The sequence below is a fragment of the Vanessa cardui genome, chromosome 30 (genome assembly GCF_905220365.1).
Source record: "Vanessa cardui chromosome 30, ilVanCard2.1, whole genome shotgun sequence".
NCBI classification, from domain to species: domain Eukaryota; kingdom Metazoa; phylum Arthropoda; class Insecta; order Lepidoptera; family Nymphalidae; genus Vanessa; species Vanessa cardui.
This window is the reverse complement of record NC_061152.1, coordinates 5,645,529-5,661,962: the sequence shown is the minus strand read 5'-3', so window position 1 is coordinate 5,661,962 and position 16,434 is coordinate 5,645,529. Positions and strand designations below refer to the sequence as shown.

Genomic DNA, 16,434 nt, shown 5'->3' with positions numbered 1-16,434 from the left:
AGCGACTTTGTTTTATACCATGAAGAATGAATGAATGAATTATATTTGAAATAAAACTGGGTAGATTATTTATATTATATATAAATAAAACACAACATCAAATAAAATAATATATTATTAGTCTATAAGCACATTAGGCTAGTTCGTTGGACGTCTGCGGCGGAACGGGCACGTTGATGGTCCAGTCCGCTGCCATACGGCTGCGGCCACACTAGATAAAACAAAGACACATTAAAACGCATAGTATGAACACTTCGGGTATTCCTAAGGTAGACGGAATGGATAATGGGTATCTGGTGATAAGTGGTGGTGACATTAGTATAGGCTATTTGACTGGTTTTTAAAATCACTTTTATATTATTTAGTAGAAGTTAACGAACCCATTAAAATTTGATAATTTTATTTCTAGTACATATTTGCCGAAAAATATCATATTAAAAATTCCATATTTAAATAACGCGCGAAAACGCTACTTGGACAATATGGCGCTGCAATGGGGTCGGTGATGTTACTTTGCTGTATTTTAATCTGTGGTACATATAGTAGAAAAGCAAGGTTTACAAGAAAGTGACTTCATCATAAGCCCGGCCAATCAGGAGCGTTTTGTATAACGTGACAAACGTTTGAAAAAAATGCATTTTTATTTATTGATTTTTGAATAAATAAAGTATTGTTTTTAACTTTCGTTAGTAAATAACCATTTTTAAACTCATAATATACTCTGATTAGAATAATTCACAATTGATTTTTCGCATTGTCAAACAGCCTATTGTGAGAAATATTGATTACTAGCAATCCGCCCCAGCTTCGGGCTTTGTGCAAGCCCGCCTGGGTAGGTACCACCCACTCATCAGATATTCACTCAGTATTGTTGTGTTCTAGTTGGAAGGGCGAGTGAGACAGTGAAACTACAGGCACAAGGGACATAACATCTTAGTTCCCAATGTTGGTGGCGCATTGACGATGTAAGGAATAGTTAATATTTCGTACAGCGTCATTGTCTATGGGTGATGGTGAGCACTTACTATCAGGTGGCTCATATGCTCGTCCGCCAACCTATTCCATAAAAAAAGAATGTCTAAAATTATCAGTGTTTCTTTACTATATTGTCCATGTATTATATACAAAAACTTTTCTCTCGAATCACTCTATCTTTAAAAAAAAAATGCATGTAAATCCGTTGCGTAATTTTAAAGATATAAAAAAGGAAATGGAATTTCTTTCATACTCTGAAATGATTATTTCACCTGGACGACATCAGGCCGGTCAGTCAGTGTATATATACCATTGGTGACCAGGAGCTGAAGCACTCACCTTGGGCTTCAAGTGCACGAGCTTGTTGTGGTTGTAGAGCGCGGCCTCGTAGCCGAAGGCAGCCGGACACTTGTCGCAGCGGAAGGGACGTTCCCCTGTGTGCGTGCGCAGGTGTCCCTCCAGGCTCTTCTTGGTCTGTGCAAGATTTTGATATTCAGCCATTATTGAGCAAGTATAGTTATAATTGCAGGTAACTAGTGGTGCGTTTTAGGGATTGGTTGCCAGTTGCCAGGCAAAGAAGCTCAAGTTTGCTTTATACTAAATTTCACCAAAATCGGTTCAGTGGTTTGGTCGTGAAAGACCGACAGACATAGTAACTTTCACATTTATAACATAGAGTATATATCAGTCAGTATATAATTTGTCTTTATAATTCATCTCGTGCTCAGCGGTGAAGGAGAACATCGTGAGGAAACCTGCATGTGACAAATTTTATAGAAATTCTTCTGCCACATGTGTATTCGACCAACCCAGCATTGGAACAGCGTGGTGGAATATGTTCCAAACCTTCTCCTCAAAGAGAGAGGAAGCCTTTAGCGCAGCAGTGGGAATTTACAGGCTGTTGTTGTTGAGCGATCTCTACTCAAGAAACATCTAATTATCATGGTTGTGTGCGGTGTGTACTCACGGTATAAGTCTTCCCGCAGACGTCGCACACGTGATTGCGCGTAAGTCTCGCATTGCGGTGCAACATTCGCATGTGTGTCCGCAGCACCGGACGTGACGAACAGCTCTATCGGACAAGTAGAATATATGTATATTGAATTTCCCGTTTGCTCTTCACAGGGCGAGATGGCCGCGTGGTTAGAAAGCGTGCATCTTAACCGATAAAGGCGGGTCGAAACCCAGGCAAGCACCGCTGAATATTCATGTACTTAATTTGTGTTTAAAACATCGCGAGGAAACCTGCATATGTGTAATTTCCTAAAAAATCAGCCACATGTGTATTCCATCAACTCGCATTGGAGCAGCCAAACCTTCTCCTCAAAGGGAAAGACTTAGCCCAGCAGTGGGAAATTTACAGGCTGTTGTTGTTATTATTGTTTCTCTTAACAAAAGCTGTGCATTTTAAAGACTATTACAGACGGATAACACCCCCCCCCATCCCCCAATGTACTCACAAAGTTACAGCCGGCGACGGAGCATGCGATGGGGGTCACCTTCAGATGAACGGCGAGTTTGTGCTCCTCCAGGCGGGTCGCCTTCACGAACTTCTTGTCGCACAGCTGACAAGCGTACCTACACACGAAAACAGACAGACAAATACAAATATAATAAGACTTGATGGTAAGATGCAAGGACGTCTGTAGGCACCACGCACTTATCACAGTTTACCACCAAAGACACAAGGCCTCCCTTATCACCACAACTTAGCGAACTAAGATGTTAGTCATAAAATGTGTGAAGCGACGTAAGGATGGGTAGCGGCACAAACAGTTGTCTATAGGTGATGGCGACCACTTAGTATCAGGTGACCAAAATAAAAAAATAACAGGTGGACATAAGCTATTTTTTTTATATTTTTACCATTTATGTATATATTTTTTGCTGCTTTTCTCCAACATTTTTTACCAATTGTCGTTCTATTTCAACCTATTATTACTATCTAAACCTTCCTTATGAATCTCTCTGTCTATTAGTGAAAGCCGCATGAAAATCCGGTCAGTGGTTTTGAAGTTTATCGCGAATATACAGACCAGACACACAAGACAGACTTTTTTTATAATATTAAGTGATTAAAATCTCTGGCTGAATAACTAGTACTAGAACTCGACTCGACTGAAAAAAAGTTTGGAAGCATACGAGGGAAGGAGACGGAATGATAGATAAGAGCGAGTGGGAGGATCGTTACTTACTTGAGTTTCGCTGGGTCGATGTGTTTGAGGTTGTACTTCAAGTGTTGGTTGTACGACATGCGGTTCTTGAAGTTCATGTCACACTGAAACAAATACAAATGACATTTAGACAGACGCTGATACGCCTAGTTTTTTTTTCTTAATAATTCAATGGCTGATGCAAAAAGTTCCAATATAAGCACTCGCCCATTTTATGGGTTAAAAACTGAGGTTATGTAAAAAAGATATGACATTCAACGTGGGTAACACTGATCTTGGTTAGGGAGCGTTTGTCTCATGTACCAGGGGACCATGAATAGTGAGGTCTTGTCGAACGTGGGTAATACCAATCTTAGTAATGGAGAGAGTACGTCGTGTACCAGGAGATCATGAATAGTGAGTGAGTGTGGTTTCGTCGAACGTGGATGACAACAATCTTTTTTATGAGCGCATGTCTGATTATACCACCAGATCATGAATCAACGAGGTCTCGTCGAACGTGGGTGACAGCAATATTGGTTGTGCTTCGTGTACCAGGAGATCATGAACAGTGAGTGGGTGTGGTCTTGTCGAACGTGGGGGACATCGATCTCGGTTATGGAGCGCGTGTCTGACGTACCAGGAGATCATGAGTAGTGAGCGACTGAGGTAACGCCGAACGTGGGTGTCACCGATCATGGTTTTGGAACGACTACGTCGTGTACCAGGAGATCATGAACAGTGAGTGAGTGCGGTCTCGTCAAACGTGGGCGACACCGATCTTGGTTATGGAGCGCATGTCTGATGTACCAGGAGATCATGAGTAATGAGCGACCGAGGAGATAACGGCGAACGTGGGTGACGCCGATCATGGTTATGGAACGAGTACGTCGTGTACCAGGAGATCAGTAACAGTGAGTGAGTGCGGTCTCGTCAAACGTGGAGGACACCAATCTGGGTTATAGAGCGCGTGTCTCATGTACCAGGAGATCATGAACAGTGAGTGAGTGAGGTCTCGTCGCTCGTGAATGACACCGATCTTGGTTACGGAGCGCGTACCCCGTGTACCAAGAGATCATGAACGCGAGAAAACTCAACAAACGTGTGTAGCACCGATCTTGATTAGGCAGCGAGAGTCTCATGTACCAGGAGATAATAAATATGAAAAAACTCAACGAACGTGCAACACCGATCTTGATTATGGACCGCGTACTTCGTGTACCAGGAGATCATGAATAGTAAGTGATTAAGGCCACACCGAACGTGGAGGACACCATATGCTGAGTGATTTTTCTTTTTGTGGCATCGTACTGCTATGTAGGCAGCATTTTGTTTTTATTTATTTATGCCTCTTTTTATAATCTTTCTTAGATATTATTTAATTGTATTGTTATTTTAAGTTTTTGTTTTTTTTTTGTTGTTTTGTTTATGTCACAAATGTATCAAAACGATGCTTACAAATAAAAAAAAATCTTTCTTTCTTTCTTTCAATTTTGGCTATAAAGCGAGTACCTCGTGTACCAGGAGATCATGAGTAGTGCGAAAGAAGGCTTTACCAAACATATTGAATGTACTCACCTGATGACAGTACAGGTGCGCGGACTCGTCGTGCGTCACTAGATGAATTTCCATCGCCTTCTTGAAGAGGAACTTCTTGCCACACCGAGGACACTCGTATTCCTTCTCACCTTTGTGAATGCTGAAAGAAAATTTTCTCGTAAACATTATCTTCTTCATCATAACATAGTATAAAACAAAGTCGCTTACAGCAGTCGAGATGGCCCAGTGGTTAGAACGCGTGCATCTTAACCGATGATTGCGGGTTCGAACCCAGGCAAGCACCGCTGATTCATGTGCTTAAATTGTCTTTATACTTCATCTCGTGCTCAGCGGTGAAGGAAAACATCGTGAGGAAACCTGCATGTGACAAATTTCATAGAAATTCTGCCACATGTGTATTCCACCAACCCGCATTGGAACAGCGTGGTGGAATAAGTTCCAAACCTTCCCCTCAAAGGGAGAGGAGGCCTTTAGCCCAGCAGTGGGAATTTACAGGCTATTGTTGTTGTTTGTTGTTGTTACAGCAGTCTGTCCCTATGTGTGCTAAGATCTTGATACGCAACGGATTTTGGAGCGGTTATTCTTAATATATAAGAGTCATTCGAGAAGAAGGTTTTTGTGTATGATACATGGAGAATATAGTAAAGAAACACCGATTATTTTAGTAGTTTCTAATGTGATGTCGTAAATAAACAAATTCTGTTGTATATTTAGTCACCCAAAGATGGTAGAACATTGTTGATCAAAGGTGTTTTTATTATTTCTTATAGTGTTCTCGTCTATAGGTGATTGCGGTGATTACATACTGTGAGATTAAATCTGTCTAATTAATAATTACAGAACAGGTTGCATGAGCCGAGATGGCCCAGTGGTAAGATTAGTTGGTTAGCGGGTTCAAACCAAAGAAAGCACCACTGAATATTCATGTGCTTAATTTGTGTTTATAATAATTCATCTCATATTCGACGGTGAAGGGAAACATCGTGAGGAAACCTTCATGTATCTAATTTCAAAGAAATTCTGCCACATATGTATTCCACCAACACGCATTGGAAAAGCGTTGTGGAATATGTTTAAATCCTTCTCATCAAAGGAGAGCCTATTAATATTAATTTAAATAATTGTATTTAATTAACATGACTTTGTATTTTTTAAATGTTAAAAAAGAGTAACTACTGAGTTTCTTGCCGGTTCTTCTCGATAGAATCTACTTTACGACCGGTGGTAGCTTGTAAAAGCCTACTTGAATAAAGTTTATTTTGATTTGATTTGATCTAGCAGTGGGAAAGTTCTTACCACCCTGTCCTACCATCAACAGACCTAGGGTATCTCATAACTCATAAGCAGTACTCACAACAGGTGCGTCCTCAGGGACGTCCGGTCGCGGAACGTCTTCCCGCACAGCTCGCACTTCTGTCGCTCGGAGTGATTCTTGATGTGATTGCGTAATTTCCCTAGAGACCTGTCGAGCGATATTGAACAATATTTACACTGCCCATACAGTATAGTGCACTGTTGCATAGTTATGTCTGCTGTACTGTAGTGCATTGTGACATAGTTGTGTCTGTTGTACTGTAGTGCATTGTGGCATAGTTGTGTTTAGTGTACTGTAGTGCGCTGTGGCATAGTTGTGTTTAGCGTAGTGCGCTATGGTATACTTGTGTCTGTTGTACGGTAGAGCACTGTGGCATACTTGTGTCTGTTGTACTATAGTGCACTGTGGCATAGTTGTGTTTAGTGTACTATAGTGCACTGTAGCATAGTTGTGTCTACTATACTATAGTGCGCTGTGGCATAGTTGTGTTTAGTGTAGTGCATTGTGGTATAGTTGTGGTTAGTGGAATGTAGTGCTTTGTCTTGTAGTTGTGTCTAGTATACTGTAGTGCACTATGGCATAGTTGTGTATAGTATACTGTAGTGCGCTGTGGCATAGTTGTGTTTAGTGTAGTGCACTGTGGTATAGTTGTGTTTAGTATACTGTAGTGCACTGTGGCATAGTTGTGTTTAGTGTACTGTAGTGCACTGATGCATAGTTGTGTCTAGTATACTGTAGTGCGCTGTGGTATAGTTGTGTTTAGTGGAATGTAGTGTACTGTGGTATAGTTGTGTCTAGTGTATCACGGCCAACTCACGTTTCGACCCGGCCGCACACGGAGCAGGTGTGCGTGGGCGTCTCCCCGCCGTGCTCGCGCGCCACGTGGTCGGCGCACACCGCCGCGCGCGACCAGTCGCAGCCGCACCACGAGCAGCGCCACCTGTGCACACACTCCGTCACGGGGAGTACCGGCGCGTAGCCGGCTGAGCGCGACAAGAGACAGGGGTCGCACAGTGCACACACGCAGCCAGCTGTGCGCGCGCACACAAACTGGTCACAGAGCGCACACACACAGCCGGCTGTGCGTGCGCACACAAACTGGCTGCAGGGTGCGCACACGGAGCCGGCTGTACACGCGCGGTGCACACACGCAGCCGGCTGAGCGCGCGCACACAGACTGGTCGCAGAGTGCGCGCCCACAGCCGGCTGTGCGCGCGCACACGCGGCGCCGGACTCACCGCACGCGGTGGCGGCGGCGGTGCGCGGCCAGCGCGTGCTTGTCGCGGCAGCGCACGCGGCACACGGAGCACTCCGCGCTGCCCGACGCCTGCCACAAGAAACAACCACAACTTTACATTTATTTACAGTACGTAGGCGAAGTAGGCTGGTACAGTACACTGCCTCAAAAGGCGCCGTAGGGAACAGGAGTCTCAGTACCCCAAGAAACCCCCCTAGGAGTTGGGCAGACCGTTAGGGCGCCACTGTAGCATGCGAAAGCATTCCCGTGGCGCTGGTTAGTGGGTAATCTGGTGTACCTGGGCGCACTCGGCGTCCAGGCCATCGGGGAGTCCCACGTACCTCCCCACTCCACTTCCATCACGTGGGGGAAGCGCGTAACGTGTTTTTCCAGAAAGGCTGATATAAATATTTATTTCTCATGTTAATATGATCTTTACGCAAACGTAATAACTTGTGATATCACATGACCTAATATATTCGTCAATTTGAAACGTCGATTTACATGCACTCGCTGTCTCGGGTTGAACTGACGCGGGAATCTATAGCGACGAATAGCGTCGAATGGCGCGATAGGGTGCTACATCTAAGTTGTATCGTACTATACACCAAACTGATCGTCCTATAACACGCGCTCTAGGGAGCTGTTACTATTGGTTCTATAAATCGGCAGTAATCGGTTTTATTGAATTTGCTGATGCTACATCTGAGTTGTGCCGTACTATGAGTAGGTAGGCACTAGTTTACACATGTATGGCTGTCGCGTCACCCACCGGGTCGTGCTTCTTCATGTGGTCCTCCAGCTTGCAGCGGTGGTTGAACCCGAGCGCGCAGTCGTAGCAGCGGTACTCGTGACGAGTGAACGACTCGCTCTGCAGTGCGCGCTGACGTTCCGCCTCCACCTGCCGGGAGATTGGGGGGGGGGGGGCGGTCGTTGTTGTATTACTTAGTAACTATAGTGATAGGTCATATTTAAACAGTATAGAGATTGGGGGGGGAGGGGGAGGTGCGTTGTCGTATTACTTAGTAACTATAGTAATAGATCATCTTTAAACAGTATAAAACAAAGTCGCTCACCGCTGTCTGTCCCTATGTATGCTTAGATCATTAAAATTAAGCAACGGATTTTGATGTAGTTTTTTTTTAATAGATAGAGTGATTCGAAAGGAAGGTTTTTGTATATAATACAAGGACAATATAGTTAAACACAGATTATTACAGAAATTTCTAATGTGATGTCATAAATAAATATATCAGTATCAGTATTGCATCCATGCGAAGCCGAGGCAGATATTTTATCTCTATTAAAATTAAATACAGAGTTTCTCTAGCAGTTAGCATAACATACTGCAAAATTCGGGCATAAAAAATAAAAAATCAGTATATACTCAAAGTATGGACCATAGCCTAAATCGATCACGAAAATATCAGAATAATTAATGACTAATAGTAACACGTTATTAGTCAATCGTAATTTTGTCATGTCACAGCTCACCTCCTCCCAGGTCAGCACCACCATTTCCAGCTGGTCGCTGCTGACGTTCAACTGCTGCAACTTCTTGCTGACCCTCGCGTTCCTCACCACTCCAGGTGTGGTCTCGCGTTTCGGGTCCTTTGTTGGGTTTAGTTTATCTGTGCAACAATGTTTTAGGGAGAATGAGCAGGTTCACCTAATGAAAAGTGATTACCACTGGCCATGGACATCTGCAACACGGGGAGGCTTGCAGGTGCATTGCCGGCCTTCAAAGACTAAGCTCTTTTCATGAAGGTTCCCAAGTAATATCGGTTCGGAAAAACCGCCGGCGAATGTTGGTTCCACAGAGTGGTTATGCGAGGCAGAAAATGTCTTAAAATCACGTTGTGGATTTTCGGAAATCAAAGTCGAAATTTCAATTTTGACGAGATGTCCGAAGGTGAAATTCAGCAGCCGGGATTAATCCGAACAATTCTTCGAAACATTCCCCGTGAAATATTCGGCAGAAGATAACATAGTGATTGTGTTAACATAGCTGAATACAATAAGGGGCTGCAACCTTGTCAAAGTGAACGAAAGCTATAGAGCAAGGAAACGTTAGCAATGTATTGCAATAAAGAATTATCACATTCTGGCAGATTATGCCCACGTATGTATGTATGTCTTTATTGACAGTAGGGCGTTAATAATAATAATAAATATGAGACAACATCACATACATTACTCTGATCCCAGTGTAAGTAGCTCAAGCACTTGTGTTATGGAAATCAGAAGTAACGACGGTACCACAAACACACAGACCCAAGACAACATAGAAAACTAATGGTAATCTACATCGACTCGGCCGGGAATCGAACCCGGGACCTCGGAGTGGCGTACCCATGAAAACCGGCGTACACACCGTCTTGGGGCGTTGAGCTACCTATCTGATTAGGCACCACCCAGTAAAATTTAGCGTCGTCAAATTCAGCTTAAACGGTGAGTGAGCCAGTAACTACAGGCACCAAGCTGGTACTGAGAAGTGTTTGATGGAAGAACCCAATAATGTTAATCGGTCCGGTCAGCGGTTCATTGCTATAACCTCGGGAACTATGGTCTTTTATCTCGCCAATAGACCAACCAGCTAGTCAAAATCAATCGTCCACGTATAATATTAAGAGGGTCAAAAATAAACTCGGGTATGTCAAAAAATCTTAGGAAGACCGAACCCTCGTCGCTCCATTGAAATAAAAAATAATATTGGAGAACATTCAAGTAGGCTTTTATAAGCACTTTTGAATCGTCATTTTACAATTAAGTGAAGCTACCGCCGGTTCGGAAAGTAGATTCTACCGAGAAGAACCGGCAAGAAACTCAGTAGTTACTCTTTTTTAACATTTAAAAAATACAACGACATGTTATTTAAATACAATTATTTAAATTAATCCCAATGTGAGTAGCTAACGCACTTGTGTTATGGAAAATCAGAAGTAACGACGGTACAAACACCCAGACCCAATACAACACAGAAAACTGATGAACTTTTTCTAAATCGACTCGGCCGGGAGTGGCGTACCCATGAAAACCGGTGTATACAGTGTGTCGTCCAATCGACATCAAAAGCTTACTTACCGTTGTTAATTAATTTCCTCCGTTCCTTATTTTTCTCCTCCTTGACGATTTGCAGCGGCTCGTCGTCTGAATCGTTAAACTTATCCTCGTTTCCACCGGGTTTCGTCGTTCTCGACTTGAGAGATGAATCGTTGTCAATTGGATCGAATTTAAGATCGATCTGAAAGTAATTATCACTAAATAGTATAAAACAAAGTCGCTTTCTTTATCCCTATATTCCTATTTATAATTAAATCTTGAAAACTACGCAACGGATTATGATGCGGTTTTTTTAATAGATAGAATAATTTGAGAGGAAGGTTTTTGTATATAACACATGGACAATATAGTAAAGAAACACTGATAATTTTAGAAGTTTCTAATGTGATGTCGTAAATAAACAAATTCTGTAGTATATTTCGGGTCGCTAGTATTGAAAATTTTCGTCTTCGGTGGGTGGCCATTACGAGGCGATACATACATCCTTAGTGACACTATTGCTGTCACTGCGGTTTATTTTAAAATAATTTCACAGTAATTACACAAGAATAGAAAGCCTCTAATATTTCTCGCATAAAATTAAAGTTAATTATGATTTAAATTTAATTACATTTTAATTATAATATTAGATAACGTATGTGTATAAATAATCTTGTTATAATTATGATGTTAATTGGATACTTAAATTATATAATGAAATTAATTAAGTTTAAATTAAATAATAAAATTTTATTTATACATAGTATGAGTTTAATTTTTTTTTTGTATAGGTTGGCAGACGAGCCTATCGGCTACCTTATAATGAGTAGTCACCATCACTTTCACCCACCTTGGGAACTAAGATGTTATGTCCCTTATGCCAGTAGTTACACTGGCTCACTCACCCTTCAAACCGGAACACAGCATTATTTCGAATACAATAATAGAAAGATGATATCGCAATCAGCGAGATGACTGCATGGTTACAACGCGTACATCTTAACCGATGATTGTGGGTTCAAAGCCAGGCAAGCACCACTGAATTTTCATATGCTTAATTTGTGTTTATGGAATGTTTTGAGGAAAACTACATGTGTCTGATTTCATAGAAATGCTGCCAAATGTGTATTCCACCAACTCGCATTGGAACAGCGTGGTGGATTATTTTCCGAGCCTTCTCCTCAAAGTAGGATGAGGCCTGAGCCCAGCAGTGGGAAATTTACCGTTGTTGAATGAATGAACGAATATTAGATTAGACTTTAATTCTTACCATCAAAGCGCCTTCTTTGTCATCGTCGTCATCATCATTCAAACTGACTCCTTCAGTCAGATTGCTGTGGTAATCATTACCATCGTCTTCGATCTTCACGAAGGTCAGAGATGGTGTTTCTGGACCATCGCACGTGTTGTATACAATTTGTTTATCACAAACAGTCGTAGAGAGATTGGAGAGCGATGTTATGGTTGAATGATGAAGCTTAAATAAAAATAGGCTATTTGACTGATTTTTAAAATCCATTTTATATTATTTAGTAGAATTTAAGGAAACCAGTAAAAGTTATGTTTTTTTGTTTCTAGTACATATTTGCCGAAAAATATCATATTAAAAATTCCATATTTAAATAGCTCGCAAAAACGCTACTTGGACAATATGGCGCTGCAATGGGGTCCGGTACGTCACTTTCCTGTATTTTAATCTGTGGTACATATAGAAGAAGAGCAAAGTTTACAAGAAAGTGACTTCATCATAAGCCTGGCCAATCAGAAGCGTTTTGTGTCACGTGACAATGGTTTGAAAATTTGCATTTTTTATTTATGGATTTTTGAATAAATTAAGTATGAAAATATACTTCGTTAGTCCATAACCATTTTTAAACTCATAATAATAGGTTGGGGAAAAAGTTTCTTCGTATTTTATATGAAAATTCAAAAAGTTTTTTTTATAGTTTATTTACATTTGACTAAAGTATGTAGGTGCCATTTTGTTCCATAACTTTTTGCCATCTTGTTGGTAGTGACATGATCCCATTGCTGTAAAAATTTTGGGGCTTCTGATCGAAAAACTGCGACAAGTGGTTTTGGCAGTCCTCTCGTGATGTTAACCTGACACTGCCTAAGGAATTCTGCAGAGACCGAAACAGATGAAAATCTGAAGGTGCATGGTCAGGACTATACGGCGGATGCATTAATACCTCCCAGCCAAACTCTCGTAATTTTTGTTGAGTGGCTAAAGATGTGTGAGGTCTAGCGTTGTCATCGTGAAAAACCACACCCCTTCTGTTCATCAATTCTAGCCGCTTTCTCTCAATTTCTTGCTTCAATCTCATCAATTGTTCGCAATACAGTTCTGAATCGATGGTCCTGCCGGGCGGTAACAGCTCATAATGAATGATGCCCTTCCAATTCCACCATACACACAGCATTACCTTGTTGCGAGTTAATCCGGGTTTTGACACAGTCTGTGAAGCTTGACCGGCCTTTGACCATGATCTTTTTCGCACGTTCTTGTCGTATGTGATCCACTTTTCATCACCAGTTATCAGCTTCTTCAAAAATGGTTCGGTTTCATTACGTCGTAATAAAGAATCACAAATGAGTACACGGTTCATTAGGTTTCTTTCAGTGAGTTCACGAGGCACCCATATATCGAGCTTTTTTGTGCACCCAGCTTTATTAAAATGAGTCAAAACCGTTTTGTGGTCAATTGCCAGTTCTTCAGCTACATCGTAACTACTAATATGCCGATCTTGCTCCACTTTTTCAAAAATGGCATCAATTTTGTCCGTAACAGGGCGACCAGAGCGAGATGCATCTTTGATATTAAAATTTCCGGCTTGAAAACGCTTAAACCAAACTTGCGCTACTCTCATAGATACTGCATTAGGTCCATAAACATCACAAATTTTTTTCGCGGCTTGAGTTGCATTTTTACCTTTTTTATAGTAAAATTTTAAAATGTATCGAATTTCTTCTTTAGATTCACTCATTTTAACAACAACAAAAACAAATGAAAATCACACAAATTCCTAATTTGAATTTGGAAGTGCCTTCTTATTCAAATGGTATAGCCAAAGAGATTTTATTACAAGTTCATACATACTATATGCGAAAAGACTTTTTCCCCAACCTAATATACACTGATTACAATAATTCACAATTTATTTTTCGCATTGTCAAATAAGGCTTAGGCTATTGTATTGGTTAGTAGCGATCTTAACTTAATATTATCAATGTGACAGTAACTCTGTCTGATTAAATTTGCTGGCTCTGGTGGTAACAGACTGATTACAGTCAGTTGAATTCTTGACAAATTGGATAATTAATAAATTGATTAATAAGTGTCCGTAGATATTTATTTTAAACTAACTGTGCCCGCGACCTTGTACGCGTTTGAATTTAACAAAAAGTATATAACTTTACCCTAAGTTACTCCCTATTATATCAGTTATCTGTCAGTGAAAGTCCCGTCAAAATCTGTCCAGCCGTTCCAGAGATTAAACCGGAACAAACAGACAGTCAGACAAAATTTGTAAAAAATGTTATTTTGGTATATACCAAAAAGTACCATGTACACACACAATGAGTAAAAAGGGCTTTTTTAATATTACAAACACACATTCCAATTTTATTATATGTATTGATGTATAGATGTTTTAATGAATGGTTTATTATTAAAGATTAATGAATTCAGTTAAAGTTTACTTACCATGTAACTGACAAGAATGTCGTGAGCATTTCTGATTTGATTCTTAAACCTCGTAAACTTCTTTAAGAGTGCTCTACACTCCCAGCACAGGTCCAATTGTGTTTTGCTATAATTCTGAAAAACAACAATATTTTTGAATACTCCTAATATTATAAATGCGAATGTAATTCTGTCTGTTGAGGTAAAAGACAGTTACTAAGAACTTGGACTTATAAATAAAAAAAATATCAATTAGATAGAATTTGTAAAATGTGGTAAAGATCAGACTAGTCTAATATTATTCATTTAATTTTACTTAGGAGAATTCTAAAAAATATTATTTATACGTAATTCTTTTTTTACTATTTAGTACATATTAATTTGTTTTAGAATTTTTAATAGACTTTTAAACGACAGTTCTGATGATATTTTCCATGTGAAAACCATATAAGTCTTAAATTTGCATTTTGTGTGTGCGCAAAAAATGAACGAATAACTCAAAATCACGCCAACCAATTTTGATGATTCTTTTTTATTCAAAAAGATATACTTCAGGGTTGGTAAAAGTTGGTTAGTTTATGCTCATAGGATCCATGGCAAAGTAACGGAACTCTTCAATTCCGCGGAGCAAATTTGTGATCTTCGACGGCTGGTTCTCAGTATAATCTACTTTCTGACATGGTGGTAGCTTTAACTTTCATTTACCACCATAACATGATGATTCAAAAGTTCTCTGATTAGCTTAATTGAATAAACAATTAATATTCAAGGATGATTGATCGGAGGTTCAAAACATACCAGCTGAGCTACTCACAAGCTCAGGGAAGTGTGTTGGGGCCAACTCTATGTATCTCCTATTCATACGATACAGCTTTACCAGCAACCTAAATATCTACAATATCATATCCATAAAATAGGAGCATGTCTTAATTCATAGTACATCAAAATCAACCTAAGTAAGTATATGTAACTTTTACCCTAAGACAAGAAATGTGTATCTAAAAAATTAGGAAAAACCGCACAATGACTGCGCTGAGAACTTAGGACTGAAGATAGACAGTTAACATAGAAAAAGGATCTGTGGACTAAAAAAAACCAAACACGAAGTTGCTTGATATGTATTTGCTAATATAACACCACTCACAAATAAATGCACATAGCAAAATTATGATATACACAGCAATCTTCATCTTTCAAAGGTCATAGGGGTTTGTACAAGTCTGTCATGGTAGATATCACCATACATTGTATTCTATCTACCAAACAGACATAATTACTACTGTTGCGTTCCAGTTTGAAGGGTTAGTGTTATTAAAGACACAAGGGCATGTCCCTTTCTCCATATCTTTGTTCCTAAGGTCAGTAGCATTGATAGTGAAAGATAGGTAATATCTCAATCAGGTGGCCAATTTCACAGTCGGCATATCTATGTTTCTATTAGCAGTAAATATCAAGTATGAATGCATTGCTTTCTTGTTTCCTGCTCCTCTGTATGTGTATTGTAATTGAAGAAGCAATAAAGTAACTATTGATTTATTTCATGTAATATGTTATGTTGTGAACTACTAATAATTCTAGATTAATATATAATTATTAATATATACATACAATATATACACAATTTCACATAACCACTTAGGGTAAGATAAAAAAGAGTTACAAAGTTTGACCATCACATAATAATCTATAAATTAAGTAACAAATATAATTTAACATTTTATTACTACAAATGTTTATATTGGGACAAATGTATGAATAGAAACATTTTAAAAATGAAATTATGTTACATTACAAATTATTTTATTAAGTAAACAAAGCAGTTTCATTAATTAATTTATTATAGAAAAGTTATTAAGTAATTTCAGTTTCTAATTCAATGAATTAGACAAGTAATAACTTGTCTAATTCATTGAATTGAATATGAATAATTCATTATATTAGTCTGATATGTCATTAAAATGCTATCGCTATTGCCGAATCATAGTTTAACTTAAAAAAACTTAAATTTACTTACAATATTGATAAAACTGTAAAATAATTTTCTGTCGGTCTCATCCACAGTCTTCAAGTTTCTGTTTTTGCTTAAGCAACCTTCACAAACGTTGAAATTCATTTTAAATCTATCTATACTTATTTTTATTAAGTTAAATAATATTTCAAATATCACTTAATTTTTTTGTTTATTTTCAATTGCATCAATAAAATTTTATGACAGATGAAAATTCAATTCTTTCAAAGTTGCCATAATTCAGAAATGTCAAGTTTCCATGATGGTTGTATAATAAAATACTATTTATAAGGCAAACTTCATATTATATTGCGGGATGAATACAATATAGGACTTTCCAACTTGCTCAACAAGCCACTGTGGAATAACTGTATCACTTTACTTTTTTAATCTTTGACTGTGCTTATCTGTGGTATCTTAAAGTCCGCGTAAATTTCGGTTGAAATTAAACAAGTGAGT

At 39.2% G+C, this 16,434-nt stretch overlaps 1 protein-coding gene across 1 annotated transcript; it reads right to left on the bottom strand.

The window, feature by feature from the left end:
- Positions 1 to 97: 97 nt before the first annotated feature.
- On the bottom strand, positions 98 to 16,217 carry LOC124542138 (zinc finger protein 57-like). The gene is made up of 15 exons (XM_047120074.1): positions 15,982 to 16,217; positions 13,989 to 14,102; positions 11,553 to 11,759; positions 10,325 to 10,484; positions 8,735 to 8,871; positions 8,013 to 8,141; positions 7,242 to 7,330; positions 6,821 to 6,943; positions 6,043 to 6,150; positions 4,707 to 4,827; positions 3,171 to 3,253; positions 2,436 to 2,553; positions 1,943 to 2,047; positions 1,315 to 1,449; positions 98 to 211 (listed from the first exon to the last, which is right to left on the bottom strand). Exons 1-15 carry the CDS (start codon positions 16,078 to 16,080, stop codon positions 134 to 136), a joined length of 1,806 nt encoding a protein of 601 aa, XP_046976030.1. The 5' UTR covers positions 16,081 to 16,217; the 3' UTR covers positions 98 to 133.
- Between the last annotated feature and the right edge of the window lie 217 nt (positions 16,218 to 16,434).

Bases quoted from the DNA above. Each gene is read 5' to 3' on its own strand.
- LOC124542138 (XM_047120074.1), bottom strand. From the start codon at position 16,080: ATGAATTTCAACGTTTGTGAAGGTTGCTTAAGCAAAAACAGAAACTTG. The intron at 14,103-15,981 runs GTAAGTAAATTT...GTTGTTTTTCAG, and splicing joins TTTACAGTTTTATCAATATT to AATTATAGCAAAACACAATT. The intron at 212-1,314 runs GTGAGTGCTTCA...TGTTTTATCTAG, and splicing joins TCGTGCACTTGAAGCCCAAG to TGTGGCCGCAGCCGTATGGC.